Source organism: Miscanthus floridulus, chromosome 11 (assembly GCF_019320115.1).
Source record: "Miscanthus floridulus cultivar M001 chromosome 11, ASM1932011v1, whole genome shotgun sequence".
Lineage (NCBI taxonomy): Eukaryota > Viridiplantae > Streptophyta > Magnoliopsida > Poales > Poaceae > Miscanthus > Miscanthus floridulus.
The window spans coordinates 87683840-87706275 of NC_089590.1; the positions used below are offsets into that span (position 1 = coordinate 87683840).

At 45.4% G+C, this 22436-nt stretch overlaps 3 protein-coding genes across 4 annotated transcripts; 2 read left to right on the top strand and 1 right to left on the bottom strand.

Annotated features, from left to right (window-relative positions):
* The first annotated feature begins 10781 nt into the window (after window positions 1-10781).
* Window positions 10782-12583, top strand: LOC136494098 (peroxidase 1-like). Its single transcript, XM_066490244.1, has 4 exons — window positions 10782-11039; window positions 11132-11323; window positions 11617-11785; window positions 12159-12583. Exons 1-4 carry the CDS (start codon window positions 10782-10784, stop codon window positions 12581-12583), a joined length of 1044 nt encoding a protein of 347 aa, XP_066346341.1.
* A 5064-nt stretch (window positions 12584-17647) lies between these two features.
* LOC136493768 (NDR1/HIN1-like protein 10) lies at window positions 17648-18477 on the top strand. The gene has a single exon (XM_066489918.1). It carries the CDS (start codon window positions 17728-17730, stop codon window positions 18385-18387), a length of 660 nt encoding a protein of 219 aa, XP_066346015.1. The 5' UTR covers window positions 17648-17727; the 3' UTR covers window positions 18388-18477.
* Window positions 18478-18488: 11 nt separating this feature from the next.
* Window positions 18489-22012, bottom strand: LOC136493767 (zinc finger BED domain-containing protein RICESLEEPER 2-like). 2 transcript variants are annotated; one of them, XM_066489917.1, is made up of 4 exons: window positions 21947-22012; window positions 21335-21664; window positions 19046-21181; window positions 18489-18917 (listed from the first exon to the last, which is right to left on the bottom strand). In XM_066489917.1, exons 2-3 carry the CDS (start codon window positions 21651-21653, stop codon window positions 19050-19052), a joined length of 2451 nt encoding a protein of 816 aa, XP_066346014.1. In that variant the 5' UTR covers window positions 21654-21664; window positions 21947-22012; the 3' UTR covers window positions 18489-18917; window positions 19046-19049. The 2 variants fall into 2 exon arrangements, with proteins under 2 accessions (XP_066346014.1, XP_066346013.1); XM_066489916.1 differs by lacking the exon at window positions 21947-22012 and adding an exon at window positions 21796-21933.
* Window positions 22013-22436: the final 424 nt, after the last annotated feature.

Below are 22436 nucleotides of genomic sequence, written 5' to 3' on the forward strand. Positions count from 1 at the left end.
CTGAATAAGTATACTACTCCCTCCGTTTAAAATTATATTTTGTTTGACTTTTTTTTACCTCAAGTTTGACCATTCATTTTATTCAAAAAAATTATGCAAACATAGTCAAATTTAAGTCATTCTTGAAGAACTTTTGTTAATAAAGCAAGCCACAACAAAAGAAGTGATATTTAGCACAAATTTTTGAATAAGACGAGTGGTCAAATTTAAGGTCAAAAAAGTCAAACGAACTATCATTTGGAACGGATTTAGTATATGTCATCGTGCTAGTATCAGTATGTGTGGAGGCCTTGTGAGCCTTTGGGATGGTCTCTTGCTTGAAACAATATTATCAAGTTCTACTTGAATAGCTGGCGATTCTATCTCTTTATTTGTGTTACATGAAACAATATAAGTTCTACTTGAATATCTGGTGATTCTCTATCTTTATCTGTGTTTTATTTTGGATGCTTGATTGACATGTGACATGATTTAGCATTGCTGTTTTGATCATGTTTTTTTTTTTGCATCAACTTGTGTTCCTGTTGAATTTTTCAGTGTTTCCATAATGTGCAGTGTCTGTAGTATTCATTCAAAAATATGACAAAATGATTGTACTGTTGTTTGTTCTCCACAAAAACAAACTGTGCCCAAGTGTTTCTCAATCTAGAGAGCATAAGGGGGTGTTTGGTTACTGTTGCTAAAGTTTAGCTCCTGTCACATCGGATGTTTGACACATGCATGGATTATTAAACATAGACTAATTACGAAATTAAATGCACATATTGAGACTAATTTACGAGACGAATTTTGTAAGCATAATTAGTCTATGATTTGACAACGTGGTGCTACCGTAAACATATGCTGATGACGGATTAATTATGCTTAATTAATTCGCCTCGCCGAGTACTGATGGAATCTGTAATTTATTTTTTTATTAGTATATGAATATCCCATACGACACCACATGTGACATCCGATGTGACACATCTTAAACTTTAGTCCTGTATCAAACACCCCCTGAAAGCAAACTGAATTCAAATACTGGGCCCCAAGTGGCCAAGATCTTCTCAATCTGAAGAGCTAACAGCAGGGAGAATAATTGCCTCGTCTCCTTTCTTTGCAGTTGTGGATATCTCAGTTTGCTATCATGGTACCACATAGTGTGTTTAATCTAATTTAAATTTAGTTTATGAGATGATTATCGAATTGCTAATTTTTGTATCTCAATTTGCTAATATGTTTTTTTGCTCGAACTAGTCAATTTGCTAATATCATGCTACCACATAGCATTTTAATTTAATTTAGTGAGATGATTACCAAACCACCATTTTTTTATATTTTCTAAAGGCACAGTTTGACACCGATACATGCTACCTCACCATGTCACATTTGGAAGATTTAAAAGCCCAAAATGAACTTCAGCATCAAATGTGCTATGTATGCTTGCAATTTCAAGCTGTGTTTTAGGATAACATATTATGGAATCACTTAGTGAGTCCTATGGAAAATGACACAGAAGGAGCGGCACAGCACAAGAGTGGCACTGTCACATGATCAGCGGTTGTCCCATGCGTAGAAGCTGATCCGAGGCTATACCATGAATAGAACGCACGGTACCGGGATCTTCTGACCATAGGTGTCTTGTTAAGCTCCTTGCTTAAACTTTTTCTCAGAAATAAGGTGGGAACAACCGAACAAGCAGCTGCCTGTGGGGTTAAATGTCGCGGTGTCAAAAAGGCGGCGCCTGGCTCTGCCTGCGATATGATTCCATCGGACGGTTGTTTCCCGCGCGCGCCTACACAACCTGCCTCCTGTCCACTAATTCACCCTGCCCATATATGCATCGCGCTGTCGTCACGTTCGTACGACTTGCTCGCAATCCACCCCGTCCGCCTCGATTCAACCCGCCCCATCCGCGTACCCCGCCCCCATCCGTTCGCCCCCGCCCCTCAGGCGCACCCTGCCCCGTTGTGCCCCCCGACCGTCGGCCCCAGTGCGTTGCGCACCACATCCGTCGGCCACCAGCTCGTCGCGCCCCATTCTCCGGCACCCGTGTTGTGCCACCATCATTCCCCCGCACCCTCCTAACTCTCCGAACAACAGGAAACACGTGCAACATGAAACACTTTAATCCAATGTACGTCTGAAACAGATAAAACATCTGGAACGTACACTTGCAACATATGTGTGAAAACATATGCAACATCCAGATAGAACACTTGCAACTTGCAACATGAAAACACTTGCTGCAACAGAAGAGTGGAACAGATGAAACATTTGGAATATACTGTTGCAACATATGTGTGAAACATATGCAACATCCAGATCAAAATGCTTGCAACATATGCCTGGAATAGATGAAACATTTTGAACAAACTCTTGCAACATGTCTCTGAAACACTTGCAACATATGCAACATCCCTGATCTACTTTTGCAACATCCATATGAAACAATTGCAACATACCTCTGAAACGTCTAAAATACTTGAAACATATATTTGCAACATAGGAGAGGAGGAGTGCATGTGCCGATCAATTCTGGCTGTCAGGGTGGGAGCCGGCGGCGAGTGGCAGCGCACGAGCACCACTATCATCCAACACCAGCTGCGCGCGCGAGCACCACCGCCACCAGTGCCGGTAGCTTGGGTCGGTCGGGCAGAAGGCGCACGCGACGGGCGAACCAATCACCACCAACACCAGTGCGCACGACGGGAGGGAGCGGGCGGCACGCGCGACGGGGCGCAAGCGAGCGGCGACGGATGGGGCGCGCGGCAACAGCGAGGGCCATGCATGTCCACGTCCAGGATGGGGCAGCCGCAAGGCGCTGCGACAGGGGAGGAGGAAGCGGAAGGGATAAGGATGTGTGATTTTTTTTTAATAAACTCACGAGCAGAGCGAGATGCGGGGTAAAAGAGCGAGCAACGAGACGGTGGGCCTGTGGAAGCGTCCGACGATTTGCTCGTGTCAAACATAAGACGCGTAGCATTACCGAATATTTAGATATAAGCCTGGGCAAAATACCCGATACCCATTACCCGTACCCGAATTACCCGAACCCGGACCCGAATTACCCGAACCCGAGGTACCCGATCCCAAATTCGGATAGCGATTTTGATTACCCGAAATTAGTTTGGGTAATTCGGGTAATATCCCCCGGTACCCAAACTACCCGAACTACCCAAAGATTTGTTTTTGTCTTTGTATTTATCATGTGTTGTTAGCTGAACCATTTAACTTATCACTTTATTAGAATATAATTCTCTCTATTTGAATGAGTGACTGTAATATATTATTCTCTACAAATTGCTATTGAAATTCTATACAAATTGCTGCTGAAATTATGTATAGATCGCTACTGAAATTTAGTGTAGTTTGTTGTTTTCTGTAAATTTGGGTATATCGGGTAATACCCGAACCCGAACCCGAATTATCGGGTACCCGAATTTGCGGGTAGTGTTTTTTCGGAGGTAATATCGGGTAGCAATTTTCATTACCCGAATTTTAAATTACCCGACCCGAAAAAATCGGGTAACCCGAACGCCCAGGCTTATTTAGATATGCAGGAAACAACCGAAAGTGTAATCCTTAGTGGATCTGAACGCTAACTAGGTTGTGCTTTTCGAGGAATGAATTGTCAGCCTGTTAGTTTCGTCGTAAACGGTCGTGGATTATTTACTGCTAGCTGGTTTGGTGTGAGAGAAAAATACTGTTTCAGCTTATAATCCACGATCGTATATAAGCAAGCGGACAGGCTGTGTATTGTATAATGGGTATTTACGATCCATGAAAAACTTTCATGGAACGAGCTTATTATATACCCTAGCTATGTTGAGTAAACATTGTAGGCTACAATAGGTCAACTGCTCAACTGAAGAATTGTGTATGGTCTGATAATGGCTTAGGCTTCTAAGTCTTACAACCAAAAGCTACCACGTTTCAGTTACTCAATTAACAGTTGAATGCATACCATGTGCTAGTAACCACCAGAAATACTATTAGTTTTTTTACTTGGTTTAACTGTAAATTAGCTGCGTACTCACCAATCATAATCCGACAACAATTTTTGGACATAGAAATATGGGAGAACTTTGGCCCTGTTTCGCTTGTCTTACGAGCCGTACTATTTCAGCGAACGAACATCGTTTTTCTCTCATAACAAATCAGCGAACAGTACTTTCAGCCATAACTGGTTCTTTAGCAAAGCGAACAGAGCCTTTGCTTACATTTGTTAGAGACGTCATTTTATCATCAGTAGCATAAGATTGTATGGTTTGACTAATACACCAAGACTACCCAATCATGATCCTAAGTTATACATCATTCTTTTTTTTTTTTTAGCTTCGAGCTTGAAGAAGTGTTACCGATAAACCATGTTCTCGTCTTTCTTGACTTACATGTACCGATGTATGTTTGACTAGGCCTAAATTTCGCTTCACGATGAAGTAGCATTTCTGTATACCAACTTTGTTACTGCAGCAACTTGGTAAGCTTAATGATCAACTAGCACTGATCTAATCTTGACTATCTCGTTTTTTGTACTTGATTGTTTTTGCTTCTGTGAGATAATAAGCACAATATATCAGCATGCACTTGAAGGTCGTTTTGTTCAACGTTATTTGGACAAAAGGAAATAAGTTTTCATCAATGTATTTTTGCTTCAATACATTCTGCTGATATATTGGTCTTTGGCTTGAGGTTGATAATCTAAAATACATAGCATGCTCTTGGTGTTCAGAACTTGAATACATTAACTCGCATTTCAACTAGGAGATATAAAACTTGTTTCTTTTTTCCCCTTTGCATTAACTCATTTCAATTAGGAGATATAAAACTTGAATACATTAACTCATTTCAACTAGGAGATATAAAACTTGAATACATTAACTCAGTTTTATTCTGAACAAATGACAAAGGATATAGTGGAAATCTGTGGCTTTACTTTTTTTAAATAAATCCGGAAACTGTACTGATGAACCATTCAGTAGACAACCACGTGCTTAGTTTTCAGTCCCTAAAGCTTCTATGTTTTTTTTTCAAAAGAATAAATTTTTTCTCTACATATATGTATATGCAAGTGAAAATATTATGTGATCATTTATAGGTTCATGGAAAAAGATCTTGTAGGTACCTATCCATTTCCCCTCTTGACTCTAGTACTACACAACTACATATACTTTTTCGAGTTTCCATAACTATCAGAATAAGCTTTAGTTTATTCGATGTTGGTTCGATATCGAGTCTGAGAACAATGCATCAGAATCAATCTACCCCCTAAATATCAGACTAGAAAATACAGAGTACGGGATCACCGCTAGCAGCTTACAGTTCAAGTCTTTGACGTGGCTCTTTTTAGCAATACGCCATACTCTCCGCATCATCTTGAGAGTGTGGATTACACAAGTGCACTGGCCATACTGAGATCAAGATGCAGCCAGAACGGTAATTCAAGACGTGCATGCTGTAATCAATGCCAGTTAAGCTGTCAGTTAGGGGTTAAAAGTTTAAACCAGGGAGGCGCATGCACAACCAGCTGCATGCAATCAATGGCAGTAAGCTACCGGTTAGAGAGCAAAAAGTTAATGGCCAGGAGAGAATCGAGGAGCTAGGACTCAAGAACTTCTATTTATATCGTGTAATCGGCTGAGAGAGAATCAAACAATGAACAACAAACAATCTAGTTACCCCAAATATTCTAGTCTCCCTCCACGCCGACTTTGCCCGGCATTCCTCTTGACAATGCTTATCCTCCCTATTCCCGATATGAACTAAGGTTTATAACATCTGGTATCGGCTTCCAGGTGCTCCTCTTCCACCTCTGCTCCGCCGCCAAACCCAGCAGCCACCACGCCATCCACCCCAGCCTCAGCCAACGACTTCCGCCGCCTCCATGTCATGAGTCAGGGATCCTTTTCCTATGGCTTCTGCTATTGGTCATCCATCACCATCAAGTGACGAGCCAATCGCTGCCCTTGTTGAGGGGACTCGCCGTCTCGTACAGGAGATGGATCGCTTTGTCGTGATGTTCAACCGCTACCGTGCTCACTTGGAGAAGTCAGAGCATGAACTCCAAGCAGCGGTGCGACTACAGGCGGCAGCGAGAGGGTTCCTGCTAAGACACACCACAAGGAACATGCGGGCAGCGATCAACCCTGTGCCTTCAACGATCCCGTCCACCGCATCATTAGGTGTCGTCGCAACACACACTGTCTAGCCGACACTGACGACGGGTATGGTTGTGCCAACAAGCGACAGACGTTCACCAAAATCCTCCAGGCTTGATGAGTTGGATATGGCACTGCCACCAGCACCAGCCGACTCCTTTGTTCTGTCACCTGTTTTGGTGTCACTGGACAGGCCCAGCATACAGCTGAAGCTAGCTGTTGGGCTCTTCCCATGGGATCCAAGAGGACGTCGTCAGCTTCATCGATCGCTATCAAGCTTCTGGCTCGAGGACGAGCTGCTCGTCAAGGGGGGAGAGATGTGATGTGGGGGCGCCAGTATCAAAGGCGTCCTAGGGCTCAAGATGCAGCAAGAACGGTAATGAAAGGACCTTGATGTCGCCTAGAGGGGGGTGAATAGGCGCTACTGAAAATTAACAATAAATAAAACTTACAGTGGATTAATAGAGTGCGTGGCACTGCTGCTCCGTCACGCGGCACTACCGCACTGCAGCACTGCCTCACTGAGAGTGCGGCACTGCTGCACCAGCATAGAGAGCTTCAACAGCAGCTACGCCTAGAACTCAAACTTGGAGATGTGCATGGAGATATCTAGTGGTAAGTCCACTAAGTACGTGCACTTATAAACACGCACAACCAAGTAGATAAAGTGGAACACGAATGATGCAATTCAAAACATGAAGGAGACAAAACACAAGATTTATCCCATGGTTCAGGTCGTCACCAAGGCTTGCCTATGTCCACATTGTTGAGGAAGCCACTAAGGCTTAGGCTTTGCAACCCTTATCCTCGTTCTCAAGTCAAGAGAGTGAACTCTTCAGACGAGGGGTTTCCACTAGATCAATGGGGGTAATACAAACTTTCCTGTGGCTCACCACAAGCACGGGAGCTCGCGGAGCGATGCCTAGCCGTCTAGGAGGCTTCACCTCCAAGAGTGACAAATGCGCAACGAATGCTTGATGCAGCCCAACAAGTGCTCAAGGATTGGCTTGCTCTTAATTGCTCTCTAACACTTAATCAATCACTAATCACTCACTCTCACAAAGAGAGGTTAGAGAGAGCTCACAAATGGCTTGGGAAGGGTTGGGAGTGATCTGAGCATCAGCACCTTGACTAGGAGGCATGGGATGGGTATTTATACCCACCCCAAACAAACTAGCTGTTGTAGTTCAAAAAACTAGCCGTTGGGGAGGAAAGAGAAAGGTATATATATACCTAGCCCTCAACGGTCACCGCACCCAATGGGTCAGGCGAGACGAAGCCCATGGCCTCGAGGTCGGGCAAGACAGATCCCATGACCTTGGGGTCGGGCAAGACGGATCCCGTGACCTTGGGGTCGGGCGAGCTGGAGCCCGTGACCAAGGGGTCGAACGAGACGGATCCCGCACCAAGGGGTCGGGCAAGCTGGAGCCCACAACCAAGGGGTTAGGAGAGCTAGATCCCGTGACCAAGGGGTCGGACGAGATGGATTCTGTGACCTTGGGGTCAGGCAAGATAGAGCCCGCACCAAGGGGTCGGGCAAGACTAATCCTGCAACCAAGGGGTCGGACGAGCCAGATCCCGCGACCAAGGGGTCGGACGAGATGGATTAATACGTCTTGAGCCATCCAAGGAAGTCAGCGTGGGGGCTAACTTCCTTGTGCCTCTCTTCAAGTGCGGTAGTGTTGCACTACGTAAGACAGCAAGGGTAATAGTGAAGTGTAGACTATCTTGGCAGTGAATCTGAGGATGCTTGTGGTTGTTTGAGTACTTGAGACTTGTCTAGGATTCATATTGCATCCCCCTTGATAGTATGACATACCTATGCTTAAGATCAAGAGAATATAACTATTTTAACCACTTGAGTCTTCAATGTCTTCATATGCCATTTCTTCTCAATATCACTTCATAAGGGGTTGCAATCAACTTTGTCTCCTCTCTTTGAGCAAACATACCTTGAGCATGTGATTTGAATCATTTTCATACATATGAGTTCACCTCATGGCTTCAAGCCACTTCTACTAATGATTTGATTCTCAACACAATATGACTCCGCATAGCTCGATTAGTTTCTCGACTCAATGCAAGTATTCTCTTCTTCACCTTAGCCATGGTACCTCGGTCCTCAAGCTATTGCTTACCCTTCACCTTCGCTTAGTCCCTCGAAGCCCTTTCCTTGCTATCTTCACCTTATCGAGCCATACTCAAGTCACATCATATTAAGCATCCATTGAAAAATCATTTCTTCAATATTATGATCCTTGCTTGAATATCTTCTAGATATGAATATTGAGATCAATCAAGCTTCAGTTTGATTCACATAGAGACATATATGAATCAATCATCAATATGGTCAAGCCAATTCACGATTCTTTATATCCTTTTCATTTTGGCTTGAGACTCCTAGCACTCACTTCAATATTTATCTTCATACTTCTAGCTTGATCAATTCAATGCAAAGTGATTTTTCAAATCATTATCCATACAAGCAAACCAACATAGAGACAAACTTATATCCAATATGAGTTGTGTCCTTTGTTATTTAACATGTGCTTGGTATTTGTTCACTTATGCATTCTTGACTCATTCTTCAATCCTCGATCAAAGCTAATCCACTATCAAACTCTTCTTGTTCATGCAAAGCAAGCCATTATTGAGACCAATCCAAAATCATCAACTCATGTCTCATTTACTATTTGCCAAATATGCTTGCTTTCACATGATGCTATGATATCCCACAACATAGAAGCCATTTCATTGATTCTATTTGTATTGTTGTCTTTTGCTTGAATTAGATTGTTTCCAAGATCTTTCAATACAACAATACTCAACTTTAGCCTTGATTTGGACATTATGTGGAATATCATCAAGTTTGCCTTGCCGTTGAACCTATATACACTTCTCATTTCACAATTCACAGGTGTATGCAATAAATTCAATTTTCTGTTTAACACTTAGCAAACTTATTAGACCTTTAATGGTGTTATCATTCAATTCACCAAAACTCACTAAAGGGCTAGATGCACTTACAGGTAATCCAGGAGGTGCATGCTGTAATCAATGGCAGTTAAGCTGCCAGTTAGGGGTTAAAACCCAGGGAGGCGCATGCATAGCTAGCTGCATTCAATCAATGACAGTAAGCTGCCGGTTAGGGAGTAAGAAGTTAATGGCTAGAAGAGAATCGAGGAGCTAGGACCCAAGAACTTCTATTTATATCTTGTAACCGGCTGAGAGAGAATCAAACAATAAACAACAAACAATCTAGTTACCCCTAAATATTCTAGTCTCCCTCCACGTCGACTTTGCCCGATCTTTCTCTTGGCAATGGTTATCCTTTCTATGCCCGATATGAACTAAGGTTCGTAACACTAGTACTGTCGGCGATGCATAATTTGTTGGTAAACAGTGCCGGCCCTAAGGTTAGGCCATGAGGTGCGATGGCCGAGGGCCCAAGCGGAGGAGGGGCCCAAACCCAGGTATACAAATCCTCAGGTCCTATAGTCCATTAGGTATTAGCAAACTAATAAGAAGAGAGACATAGAACTGGCTAGGCGGTCTAAAAAGACAACATTGATATTTCTTTCCTAGTTTCATTTCTCCATGGCCCTCAGGTAGAGAGGAGGCGAGGAGTCACGCTGCACACAACACACTCTGATCGTGAGTTCAGGACGTGCGCCTTACACGCGCGGAGCTAGCGAGCCGCGCCGCCGCGAAGAGCTAGAATACCGGAGACACAGACACGGCGCACGAGGACGACGACCAGGCAGGGCTCCATGACGACGACATCTTAATTCTTTGCTTCTTATGAATTGCGATCACCGATTAGTTGTTTAGGCCCAAGGTATTTTTTTCCTTTTTATTTTTAATTCAAATTAATTATTTGTATAGTATTTCAGACTTCTAATACTTTGTACCCATATAGTCATATTTTTCTTCTAATTTACATGTTAGAATTTTATAATGTTACCTAAGAAACATTTGTCATGGGTGAAAAAAGAAAACGAATATATTATTTTTTTTAATATACATTATTCCTCGATAATTATCATACATCTACAAATATATTCCTTAATCTATATTGTTCCTCGATAATTATCAGACATGTTAAATTAAAAATATGTTATTGAATTTGCTTTCGTTTTACAAGTAAAATTAGCGCCTATATATTATAAGATTTTATACATGATCAAGAGAGGCCGTTACGACAAGATCGCCGGAGGGGCCTTAAAATCCTAGGACCGGCACTGTTGGTAAACTAGCAGCCTTCAATCTCTATATGATAATCATGTGATTAATTACCTATCGAATGTAATATGCTCCACGGATGCCTGATCCAAGACTTAGGTATATATTGTTTCAGATCCTATACAGGAACGCATGCCATAGTGCTCCTAAAATACTGATCCCCAGGGACATGACTGATTTAACTCCTAGGCCACATGGTGACATGATCGTATAAGAAAAGAATGCAACTTCAAGGGCGTCTGGATTTCTGGAGCCACTATATACTAATACTGAAGAAAAAAGGCTGGCTTACTATCATTTATGTGCAGCCTAAGCAACTGAACTATAAAGCAGGCTGCAACTTCTAGTTCGCCTCAAAATTCAGCAAGAAAGCAACTCTCTCATCAATCATCGATCATGCCCAGCATGGTTTTCAGACTTCTCTTCGGATTTGTCTTTCCTCTCTTCCTACAATCCTCATCATCAGCGCAATCCAATCCATTACAACTAGGGCTACAACAATCCTCGCCATCAGGGCTGAGGATTGGCTTTTACCAGTACACGTGTCCGAATGCGGAGGCCATTGTTCACGATGAAATGACCAAGATCATCTCCCAAGTCCCAAGCCTCGCTGGGCCTCTGCTCCGGATGCACTTCCATGATTGCTTTGTGAATGTAAGCGTGATCATGCATTTGAGCCTGTTCTGATGACGAACTGCTTCAGCTGTGTTCAGTAGGTATATTGAGTGTGCTACGCTATGCTGCAGGGTTGCGATGGTTCTGTTCTTCTGAATAGCAGCATACCGGGAGTACCAATCGAGAAGGATGCAATTCCGAACCTCACCTTGCGAGGCTTTGGCACGATCGACCGTGTGAAGGCGAAGCTGGAGCGGGCCTGCCCTGGAGTGGTGTCATGTGCTGATATCTTGGCTCTGATAGCAAGGGACGTTGTTGTACTGGTAAGAAATAGGATTAATCTTGATCATTTATTTCTGTTTTGATATGGTGATCCTTTAATTCTTGAATACGATAATATAAGTAAGCATATAGTATATTGGGTACAGAATCTCCCTAATTGGCTGGTTCACAAGGATAATAGCGGTAAAATGGCAGTGACTAAGTTAGTTTGAGCATCTTTATCTGATAACTTGCCAGTGTTGTCTTGCTGGTAAAAGTTACAACTGAAGTGCTGAACGACTGTAGTTAAATTAACCCTGGGTTCTTTTTTACTGTTTGTTGTGCTGTGCAACAGACCAAAGGGCCTCATTGGGATGTTCCAACCGGGCGGAGAGATGGAAGAAGATCTGTGAAGCAAGATGCTCTGGACAACCTCCCTGCGCCCTTCTTTGATGCTGGTCGGAACCTGTTCCAGTTCTTCATCCCCAAGGGCCTCGATGCCAAGGATCAGATTGTTCTGCTAGGTAAATAGTAAAATATAAATCCTCCAGGAGCTAAATTCGATGCCTTATCTTTAGTTGAAAAATGCATGGCACCCGGATGCATGATTGATACTGCTGGATCTCGCCTGGCTCTTGTAGCCCATTGTTCTTTAAAAATCTGCAGCAGCAACATTCCCCGATAAAGGTGACCATTTGTAGTTTAACTACGAAGCAACTTGTGTTAGTGAAAGAAGTCAACTGAGTTGGGAAAAATCTGGCACATGACGTCACACAGAATAATCCAGGGACAATTAAACACAACCCAGTTCATCATTCCAAAAACAAATATGAACTCTCTTGCTCCTGCCATGCATTAGATTTGTTGCAAATATGAACTTCCCTTGCATACATGCAGGAGGGCACACTCTGGGGACCTCCCACTGCTCGTCGTTCGCGGACCGGCTGTACAACTTCAGCGGCACGATGATGGCGGACCCGTCGCTGGACAAGCGGTACCTGCCGCGGCTGAAGAGCAAGTGCAGCAACCCCGGCGACACGACGACGCTGGTGGAGATGGACCCCGGCAGCTTCCGCACGTTCGACGCGAGCTACTACCGGCACGTCGCCAGGGGCCGGTCGCTCTTCGCCTCCGACCAGACGCTCATGAACGACGCCTTCGCCAGGGCCTACGTCCAGCGGCAGGCAGCCGTGGCCGACGCCGGCGCCTACCCCGCCGAGTTCTTCGCCGACTTCGCCGCGTCCATGGTGAAGATGGGCGGCGTGCAGGTGCTCACCGGCGCGCGGGGGGAGGTCCGGAGGCACTGCGCCGTCGTCAACTAGCGCAGAGATGCATGTGTGCATGTATAGTACTATAGCTCTCCGTTGCTTTAATTGAATGTTAGAGTGATGTGGATGGATTGTAAGGAGGATCATTGGTGTGATTAGTGGTCAATTTTATTTCTCCCATCCAATGGCATTGTGTAGAAAGGTTCATGCATGTGTTGTAAGTTTCAGAGCGTCCAAAATGTATCATCATGTGTACGTTCATTTCATCAGTTCGTTTGTAACATTTTCATGTCATCAAATAAACTTCTTGCATTGGTTCATTCAAATTCAGTGATGTAATAGCGGCGTTTTATTTGTTCATTTAGATTGTCAGGTGTTTTATTTTTATTTTTTAAGGAAAAAGGTGTTTTATTTGGTTATTACTGGACATTTGTAACTGTAACCGTGTGTTGCTTTGCCTCAGTCGATTGATCGATTGTGGCTGCGTGCAAGAGTAAGATACTTGAGGATGAAGGGATGAAGGGCTTGTTCGCTTGTCTTATAATCTGTAATATTTTTTTCTCATAACAAATCAGTCAAAACAGTGTTTCGGCTTGTTTTTTCAGCGAAGTGAATGGGCCGAAATGTGCTTCTGACCGCAAGCGACCCTATCTGATGGACGAAGCATAAGAACACGTCAATAAGCTACCTCCACATGCATGGATCACCACATCGATTTTTTAACACTTTTTATAAACTAATTTTAAATCTAACACTGTTTTTTTTCAAAACTAACATTTTTTGCCGTGCCTATTTCTCTGGCGCGACGAAACGTCTGTGCCGCGTCATACATGGTGGCGTAGCGAGAGGGTTGACGTGACGACGACCGGGGCCCTGATCGGTGGCGCGGCAGAGCCAGGTAAATACCGCCGCGCCCGCCCGCGCCTGACCACCTGCCTGTCGCGCCTGCCTGCTGCGCCGGCCTCGCCACGCACTGCGGCGCGCCACCCCCTCCGGCCGCCCACCGCGCCACCGCTCTCACTGCCGCGCCCGCGCCTTCCGGCCCGGTCTAGCGTGCCGCCGCTGAGAGGTACTCTCTTAGTGTATTTGTTGATTGAATCGACATTGTTAGTACAGTAAATTAGTAAAATAAATAAAGTTAGTATAATTAATAAAGTATAGTTAGTATAATTAATAAAGTTAGTTAGTTTAGTTGGCCCCGTTCGCTGGTCCAAAACTTGGCTGAAACTGACTGAAAACACTGTTCCGGCTGAATTGTTGTGAGAGAAAAATACTGTTCTGGCTGAAAAAAGAAGCTGAACAAGCCGAATATGGGGTAAGCCGAACAGGGCCAGTACGTATAGGCAATATAGTAAGTTAGTATAGATAGTAAAGTTAGTTAGTACAGTTTAGTCTCGATTGAAACACGTCGGCTGGACGACCACAGTCACATTTAGGGACAGGGAGGTCAGGAGGGACGGGGGCATCTTTGGTAGACTCATCGGAGTATAATTCTCTAAGACGACCCCGTTTTTGCCACAACTGCTCCCAAAATATGTCTTCCATCTAATAAAACGGTTTAAATTAAACATCAATCAAAACAACGCAAATTAATGTAAAATATAATCATTTGCATTGCAACTCAAATAATATAACCAACACTTATAGCAACAAAAATATACATGGTAAACATACTTCTAACTAAATAATTAACCTTAACATCGATAAAATCAAACTAATATCTTCCTTCAAACCATAGCCCATAGTTCCCAAACATAATTTTCCTCCTAACCTTAACTCTCATTCATAATATTTCAATCCACCATTCAAACGAAAATAGCGTTATTACCTTGAACGAGGCCGAGAAGGGAGGGAGGCGGCCAGGGAATGAAAGGGAAGGGAGGGAGGGAGGCGGCAACAGAGGGCCGGGCGCCGACAGCACTTGGGAGTGGCGGCCAGGCAGGCGGCCAGGCAGGACTGGGCCGTGGGCCTTTATTCGGCTCTGCCGCGCCACCGATCAGGGCGCGTCACTGTCACACCAAGATCGGTGCCGCGACAGACCCTGCCACGTCACCGATCAGCGCCCCGGCAAACCCTGCCACGTCACCGGTCAGCGCCCCGGTCGTCTCCACGTCAACCCTCTCGCCACGCCACCATGCATGGCGCGGCAGAGGCGTTTCGCCGCGCCAGAAAAATAGGCGCGGTCAAAAGTGTTAGATTTGAAAAAAAAAACAGTGTTAGATTTAAAATTAGTTTATAAAAAGTGTTTAAAATAAAAAAAAATCACCACATCCAACTGGTCAACTGCTCAACCTTGCCTCGCACTCCCACCAGGCCCCGGTTGCACTTGCCAGCCTGTTGTTCTTGCTAAATATCCAGTAATTCATCGGCAATTAGGCACTGTTTATTTTACGTTAATTCACTTGGTTGTTTTCGCAGCGTTACAAGTGACTAAATTTTTAGAAATTTGGTAGTCGAGTCGACCCTATGTCACTAGAGAGGAGTGGCTGCCGGTAGGGGCGGAGCCAGGATTTAGATATAGAGACGCTAGTCCGCCAAACGTCGAAAAACATTCAGTTCAAGTGTCTAAATTTTAGATAATTTCAGGTAACCATCTAATACAATTAAAAGAACAACCCACAATAGACAATGCACAAATATTTTTCAGTAGTCAAATAATGAAAAATTACCTATTTAATGAGCAACAAAAAAAATAGAAACTGATCGGTTCTTAAAAGTTTTAGGAACCGAGCATTTTGGTTTTTGTTCGGTTCAGTCCGGTTCTAACTGAACTAACTGAACTTTTAGCAAAGGTTAAAACAACAACAAAATGTAGTTTCTAAGAAAATTCGGGCAACACTACCTCTATTTTAGATAATAATAATTGATAAGGAAAATATAAACATAGTAACACAAATATATAGCAATTCAAATATAAGACATTACACATAAACCAATATAGTACTACAAAATACAAGTGAAGCACAATTCCTATATTTTGGTTAGTTCTCGTTAATTTGGTTAACCGGGAGTAGGAACCAAAATTTCTTCAGTTATTTCGGTTCCATGGTATCTGAAACCGAATGAGAAACCATCACCTTTGGGTTTGGTTTTCGGTTTCGGTTCAGATTCCTGTTCTTTCGATTCGGTTTCGGTTAATTATGCCTACCCCTGCTAACAAAGGAGAAAGGACGTTTTCAACGAATGAGACGACAGCCAAGACAAATTAAACGATGGCAGGGGGCCAAGCCCCCCGACATGCTGCACCCTAACGGAGAAGATGAGGTTGGAAGGAAGTAATTGGAAAGATAAAACAACAAGAAAGTAATGAGAGGTGGAGAAGGAAGAAACGCATGCAACTCATCTCTCATTGACTCCTCTCCTCCATATTGAGGAAAACAATTGCCTTTCCAGACTGTCATATAGGGAATGGAGTGAAAAAAACATACTACAACAAATCGCCTATCTCATCCCTTTTCTCTACTTTTTTTCAATTCATTCCTCTACGGGAATTGTTGGTGCCTGGACGTCTGATGGGATAGGATTCTATCGAACGTACCGAATGGCCCAGCAGAAAACACGCCGCACTCCCATTGTATCGCTATAGTCCTTCCCCGTTTACCTCGTCCTGCCACGCACGCGTACCCCACCCCTGTCCATCTCGTCCTGCCCCGTGCCCGCCGCTACTTCCCCCTGACTCCCTCCTCTCTCTCTCTCTCTCTCTCTCTCTCTCTCTCTCTCTCTCTCTCTCTCTCTCTCCACGCGGGCAGGACTCGGGAGCCGAGATGAGGATGAGCATGCCCCGTCCGCAAGACCCAGGCACGCCTCGCGCCCCATCCGTCGGCTCTCGGCTTGCCGCGCCCCTTCCCTCGGCGCCCAGGACATGCCCCCATGACTCTGAACATACCTCTGAAACACAAAACACTTGCAACATGAAGCATTTCAATGTAACATAAGTCTGAAGCAGATGAAACATTTAGAATATACACTTGCAACATGTGTGTGAAACATATGCAACATCAATATAAAACACTTGCAACTTGCAACATGAAAACACTTATTGCAACATAAGACTGAAACAGCCAAAACATTTCGAACATACTCTTGAAACATATGTGTGAAACATATGCAACATCCAAATAAGCACACTTGTACATACGTCTAAAACGGCAGATGGAACATTTGGAAGAGAAGCTTGCAACATACGTGTACAACCATTGCAAGTTGTGCAACATCACGATCTACTTTTGCAACATCCAAATGAAACACTTACAATATATCTCTGAAACATCTGAAACAATTGAAATATACTCTTGCAACATGCGCTTTTAACGCAACATCTCCTTACTGCTCGACAAAATGGAGGCTCGTCGTTATGTGGTGTTCACCAGAGGCGGCAGTGCGACGTCGCTGAAGGGAGGCATCGGCCGCACGAGCGGCGGGGAGGCCACGGCCGCGTGACTTAGAGAGCGCAGCAGTGTGCCGCACCAAGCAGGGACGGCAGCCGAGCGCCACGACTCGAAGGCGGTCGTGCCTCGTGCCTGGCAAAGCCAACGGCCGAGCGGTGTGCTTCGGAGGGCCAGCGGCCGTGCGCTCGAAGGCGGCAAGCGAGTGGATAAGAACAATAGGAAGAGGAACGAATGGATGGGAATAAGTGGATGAGCAGTTTTTTTAGAAACCAAAGAGCATGGGTTATTGGGCTGGCGTCGTGGTCCAGCAACATAGCATCCGGGTGGACGGACGCCTGGTTCAGAGCATTACCATTCATCTATATGATAATTTTTAAGGGAAAAAAGATTGTTTTTCTCGATCCGGTGGATGAAGCCCGGTACAATTGTTACTTGAAAATTGCGTGGGTCCGCCAAACGCTTTTTCGTCACCTTTCTTTGTCCCTCCAATCGCAGCCGCAACAACAAAAAAAAGGTAGCATATGTACCCTACACTCAACCACACACGAGAAAACTACCTACCCTAGCTAGCATGGCTTCCTCGCCTTTTCGTTCCCTCCGTGCTCGTCAAAGAATCACCCACCACGTCCATGTGAAAGGGAAACCGATCGAAACCGCAACAAATATAGCTGGCGACCTGTCACGTAAACTTGGGCGACGGTCACTCCTCGGATGCCATGCCAGTGTTCACGTTCACGGCTAGGCTCTGCATGCCTACAAATCGATCGACCAGCAAGTTGCAGCTAGCGCCGCCTGTACACCACCAGCACCATGCCGCCGGAGGCCGCCTCGTCGACAGGCAACGTCACCGCCCGCATCCGGCGTCCGCTGCCGGCAGAGCGGCCGCACGTGAGGCGGTGCACCAGGCTGCTGTGCTCGGCGTTCCTCACCGTGCTCCTCATCGCCGGCGTCGTCCTCTTCGTCGTCTACCTCGCCGTCCGCCCGCACCGGCCGCGGTTCCACGTGACGGCCTTCTCCGCGTCGGGCATCGCCCCGTCGTCGCCAGGCGGCGCCGGCGCCGGCGGCCCCGTGGCGCTGTCAGGGCAGCTCTCCATCCGCAACCCGAACCGGGACATCGCCTTCTTCTATGACCGGTTCTACCTCTCGGTGGAGTACCGCGGCGCCGACGTGGTGAAGGACCAGGCCCTGACGACGGCGCCGCTGTACCAGCCGCCCAAGACGACGTCGCCCCTGACGTTCCAGGGCGTGGCGGCGTCGGTGGCCGGTGGGGACATGGCGCGGGACGCGGCGGAGGCCGGCGGCAGGGTGGAGCTGACGGTGAAGGTGCGGTCCAGGATCCGCGCGCGCCTGGCGTTCTGGGGCAACCGGCACTGGCACCCGCTCCACGTCGGCTGCGAGGTGGCCGTGGGACTCGACGGCCAGCTGCTGGCCGAGTACCTGCAGAAGCGCTGCAGCATAGACTTCCTCTAGGGGACCAGAGACTACTAGTAGAGTCGATTACTACTAACTACTATTACTGTAGTAGTAGTGATAACAATGTGATTTTGTAAAGCAACGAGTGGCAACTACAGCACAACAACAGCCTATATATATTCTTTCAACCGCGAACCCATTGTAATGAACTGGTTTAGTCACTAGGACTGCTACTCCAGAAGGGTTCAAGTTCAGCAATAAAGCATGCCTGCAACATTACATTAGCCTAGCTCAGTTTTGGGCCACAGATAGACCCCTCATACATAGTCACCCTAATCTGAATCTGACTATGGAAACTGGAGAAACATCTGCAACTACATCGAACAAATGACATGGGCTGGTATATACACATGAATTCAAGTCAGCTACACCTACCAAATCTCTGAGTCACCAATCACCACCCAACCCTGGCAGGGGACTGGATCATCGACATGTGCACCCATTGGTTGAGAGTTGAGACCATCCCCTGAACAAAACTGCATCCCGGCATTGGTTGTTCAGAGTTCACTCCAGCAAGGGTACACAATCTGGGGTGGCAAGTTTTCTGGGTCAGCAGCACGTTCATGTTTATAGGCAAAGATGTAAGGAATAGAAGTTCCGAAGCCGGCACATCATGTTTAAATCTAGGATTAAACAGAGTACAGTATGATCTTACTGCTTTATCTCATCCAATCTCGGGTGCAAACAAGTGCCTCGATGGTCTTGACGTTTAACATGCTGTGGTGCTTTGGAATTACTGGTCCACTGCTTGTGAATGCTGCTGCCGATTGAACAGCAGATGCTGGCATCACCAGGATGTCCTGCACAATAGCTGCGAGCATTGGGTACTTTGTGGTGTGACACATCCACCAGTTCAGGATATCAAAATCATCCTTCCTTGGAACCAAACCATCCTCGAGGTAGTTGTCGAGTTCCATGGATTTCTGCCTGCTCGCTTGCTCATTGAGGTGCTGATCCCAATCTTCAAATGAGTCACTATAGTCTATATCAAAAGCTTCGCTTTTTGGCACACACCCATTCGGCTGATCCACTGAACTGCAGTATTCATTGAAGAGTTCCTGGAGTGTTTCGCGTATGTCAGATAAGTAGCTTGCTGACTGTAATCCAAAAGCTCGTTTCAGACGGAACTCAATGAAACTGAACTTGAATCTAGGGTCTAGAATAACAGGTATGCATAACCACAAGTACGAATTTTGCCAGTACTCATTGAATGTTTCCTGCATCTCTGTAACCATCACAGTGATTTCTGCGTGCTCACTTGATGCTTCTTCTTGCAAAACTGTTCTCACTTTCCATATCTCATTGAAGTACATATTTGCTGTCGGAGAACTAGAGGTAGAAATGACTTCAATAACACGATAAAACGTCCTCAAAATCTTGCAAATAGACTCAGCAACTATGACATCCTCTGGAGATGCTGCTTCTTCAGAAGGAAATGACTTATTGAAATGAAAAAAAACTTCAAGCCGGAAATAAAGTTTGTGCCACCACTTAGCATCTTCTTGTGGACACTTTAAACTCATCTGTGAAATGACTTCCATAAGCTGTTGTTGATTCAACAATGAAGATGTATGTGCAACAAAAAACTGTGTTACCATGTCACCGACAAGGTGAATGATATTTTGTTGCACTTTGGAAACAATAGTGTTAAGGACATCATCCACACAAGCAACATTATATAGCTTGCCTCTGATAGGAAGGCATTTTTTCTCTACAAGTGTTTCCTTCAGCTTCGAGGAACTTACATCATTCCTAACCTCACCAACAGAAGTCAAGCTCAAAAGCTTATGATCAAGATTCCAATCTCTAATGGCATCCCATACGACATTATATGCTCCACATTCAGACTCTGGCACACAAGCCTCCTTATAATGTATCATCCTTTCCACATCAGTAGGTGAGGACCGAAACATGCCAAACTTGATTATCATTCGGTGAACTTTCCAGTTGTTATCAATAAAATGTGCTGTCAAACAAAGGTAATTTACTGTTGGTTCGGCTCCATCAGGAGTCCAGATGCTTGCTGACAGAGAGACACGCCGGGAGGAAAGAGTCAATTGATCCATAAGTTTTGCCTTTTCCTTCTGAAATAGAGCACAGCAATGTCCTTCCATATCATTGTGTGAGACTGCATCTGCATGAACCATAGGGTTGAGGTTCTTTACAAATCTTCTCATTTCTTCATGCTCTACAATTGATAACGGATAACCATGCGAAACTATCATTCTGGCTAGCTCTTGATAAGCTGTTCCTTGGTCAACCTTCCTCATTTCACTAGTTGTGGTCGTAAGTGAGGTTCTCTGTTTCTTCAGGCTTGGAAAATCTTGTGATGGCAGAGGTTGATGTGCCGGCACAACTTGAATGGGCCGGACAATAGGGGAAGTGTCAGCAGAGATACTAGACCTGAAGAGTTTGCTGGAGTGTTCTGCTATCTGAACCTTCCCATTTGCCAAGGCAGGTGAGAGCTCATCTTGCCCAGTGGACTTCAAATTAGGAGCACTAGAAGGGTAAAGCGTTCCCTTCTGATTACTGTAGCCCCTTCGTGCCTGACAGGTCAGCAGATGTCGACTCAGATGGCTTCTTCCCCCAAACTTATTTGCACTGAGGCGTTTGCGGCAATGCACACAGTCTGCAGCCTGGAGTTTACCCTCGACATAGATTGGTGAAAACTCTCTCCACACCTTGGACTTGAATCTGTTGGGAATTACTGAGTTTATGTCGTCCAGTGTCTCTGAAATAATCTGATTCACTGGATCACTTGGTGTAACCGGTTCACTCTGATTCACCAAAACTGCATAAAGAATCTGGATGGTTACACGCATGCCACAAGTGAATCGTCTTTAAGAAATGAAACAAGCACGGCACTAATAGACTCGAGTCACTCAGGAGAACATGAATCATCTAGGAACTAATGCACGAATCCTGAATAGGCAAAAGCGCATACCACATGGGAAGTAGGAATCCTTGAGCCGCCGAAACGCCGCGTCCTCCTTGGCCGGGCAGATCTTCTGGTGCCGCCAGAGATGGCTCGTTCCGTTGGAGTCCTTGCAGCTCATGCGGCTGCGGCAGTACAGGCACTCTGCAAACTGAACCTTCCCGTTCAAGAAGACGGGCTTGTACTCCTCCCACACCTTGGACCTCTTCTTGTGCTTGTACCTGAACGTGTTGTGACTGTGCACCCCCTCGAATGCCGCTTCTGCTCTCATGCCATCCTCCTCCTCCTCTTCATGCTCTCCGACTTGCTGAATTATATGGTGCTCCATAGCTGCACACACTGCAACATCCAAGTATCAAGCAAGTGAATATCATCGCCAGCATGCGGATAGCTACAGAACGGCCATAGCAGAGCAAGGAATCTCGAACGAAACACACTAGACAGCTAGAGGAAGAGCAAGATCTGCGTACGCATAGCACTCCGCAATATTCGCCAAAAACTAACGGGTCGCATCACAAGCGGCGGGCGGGAAGCCCAAATCGTTCACAAACACGCGCATACAGGCCGCTCGACCGAGAAATCAGATGGGAAATCCGACGAGATCGAGGCGGAGAGGGTCACCTGGAGATGGAGAACCTTGGGTCCTCGCTGGGAGGGGATCGAGACTCCGGTGGGCACGGTTTGGGCATCGAGCTGGGTCTGCGGGCGGGCGGGTGGGCAAGGGTAACCCATCCGTTAGATTGGGCCGGGTATTGGGCCGATTCGATCTGGATGGGGCTTTGATTGGGCTCGAGTCCACTTCAAGTACCTAATCGGTCGTGTGGGCTTTGGGTCATATTAGGCCGGCCTTTTCACTGTTCTTTTGCCCTTTCGGTTTCTTTTCTCCCTTGCATTTGCTAATATACTGTAGGGCCTTCTCGAAAAAAAATGCTAATATATTGTAGGGTGCTCATTAATCCGATCGATATATCAAGGATGAACCACATGAATAAAAATATTTAAGTTATGCAGTCACTAAGACACTACTGCTGACAAAACGTAAGGATCGACCTGACTACCGGATAAAGCGAACAAGGATAAACTGAATATTTGACACTTCGATAGTTGACGC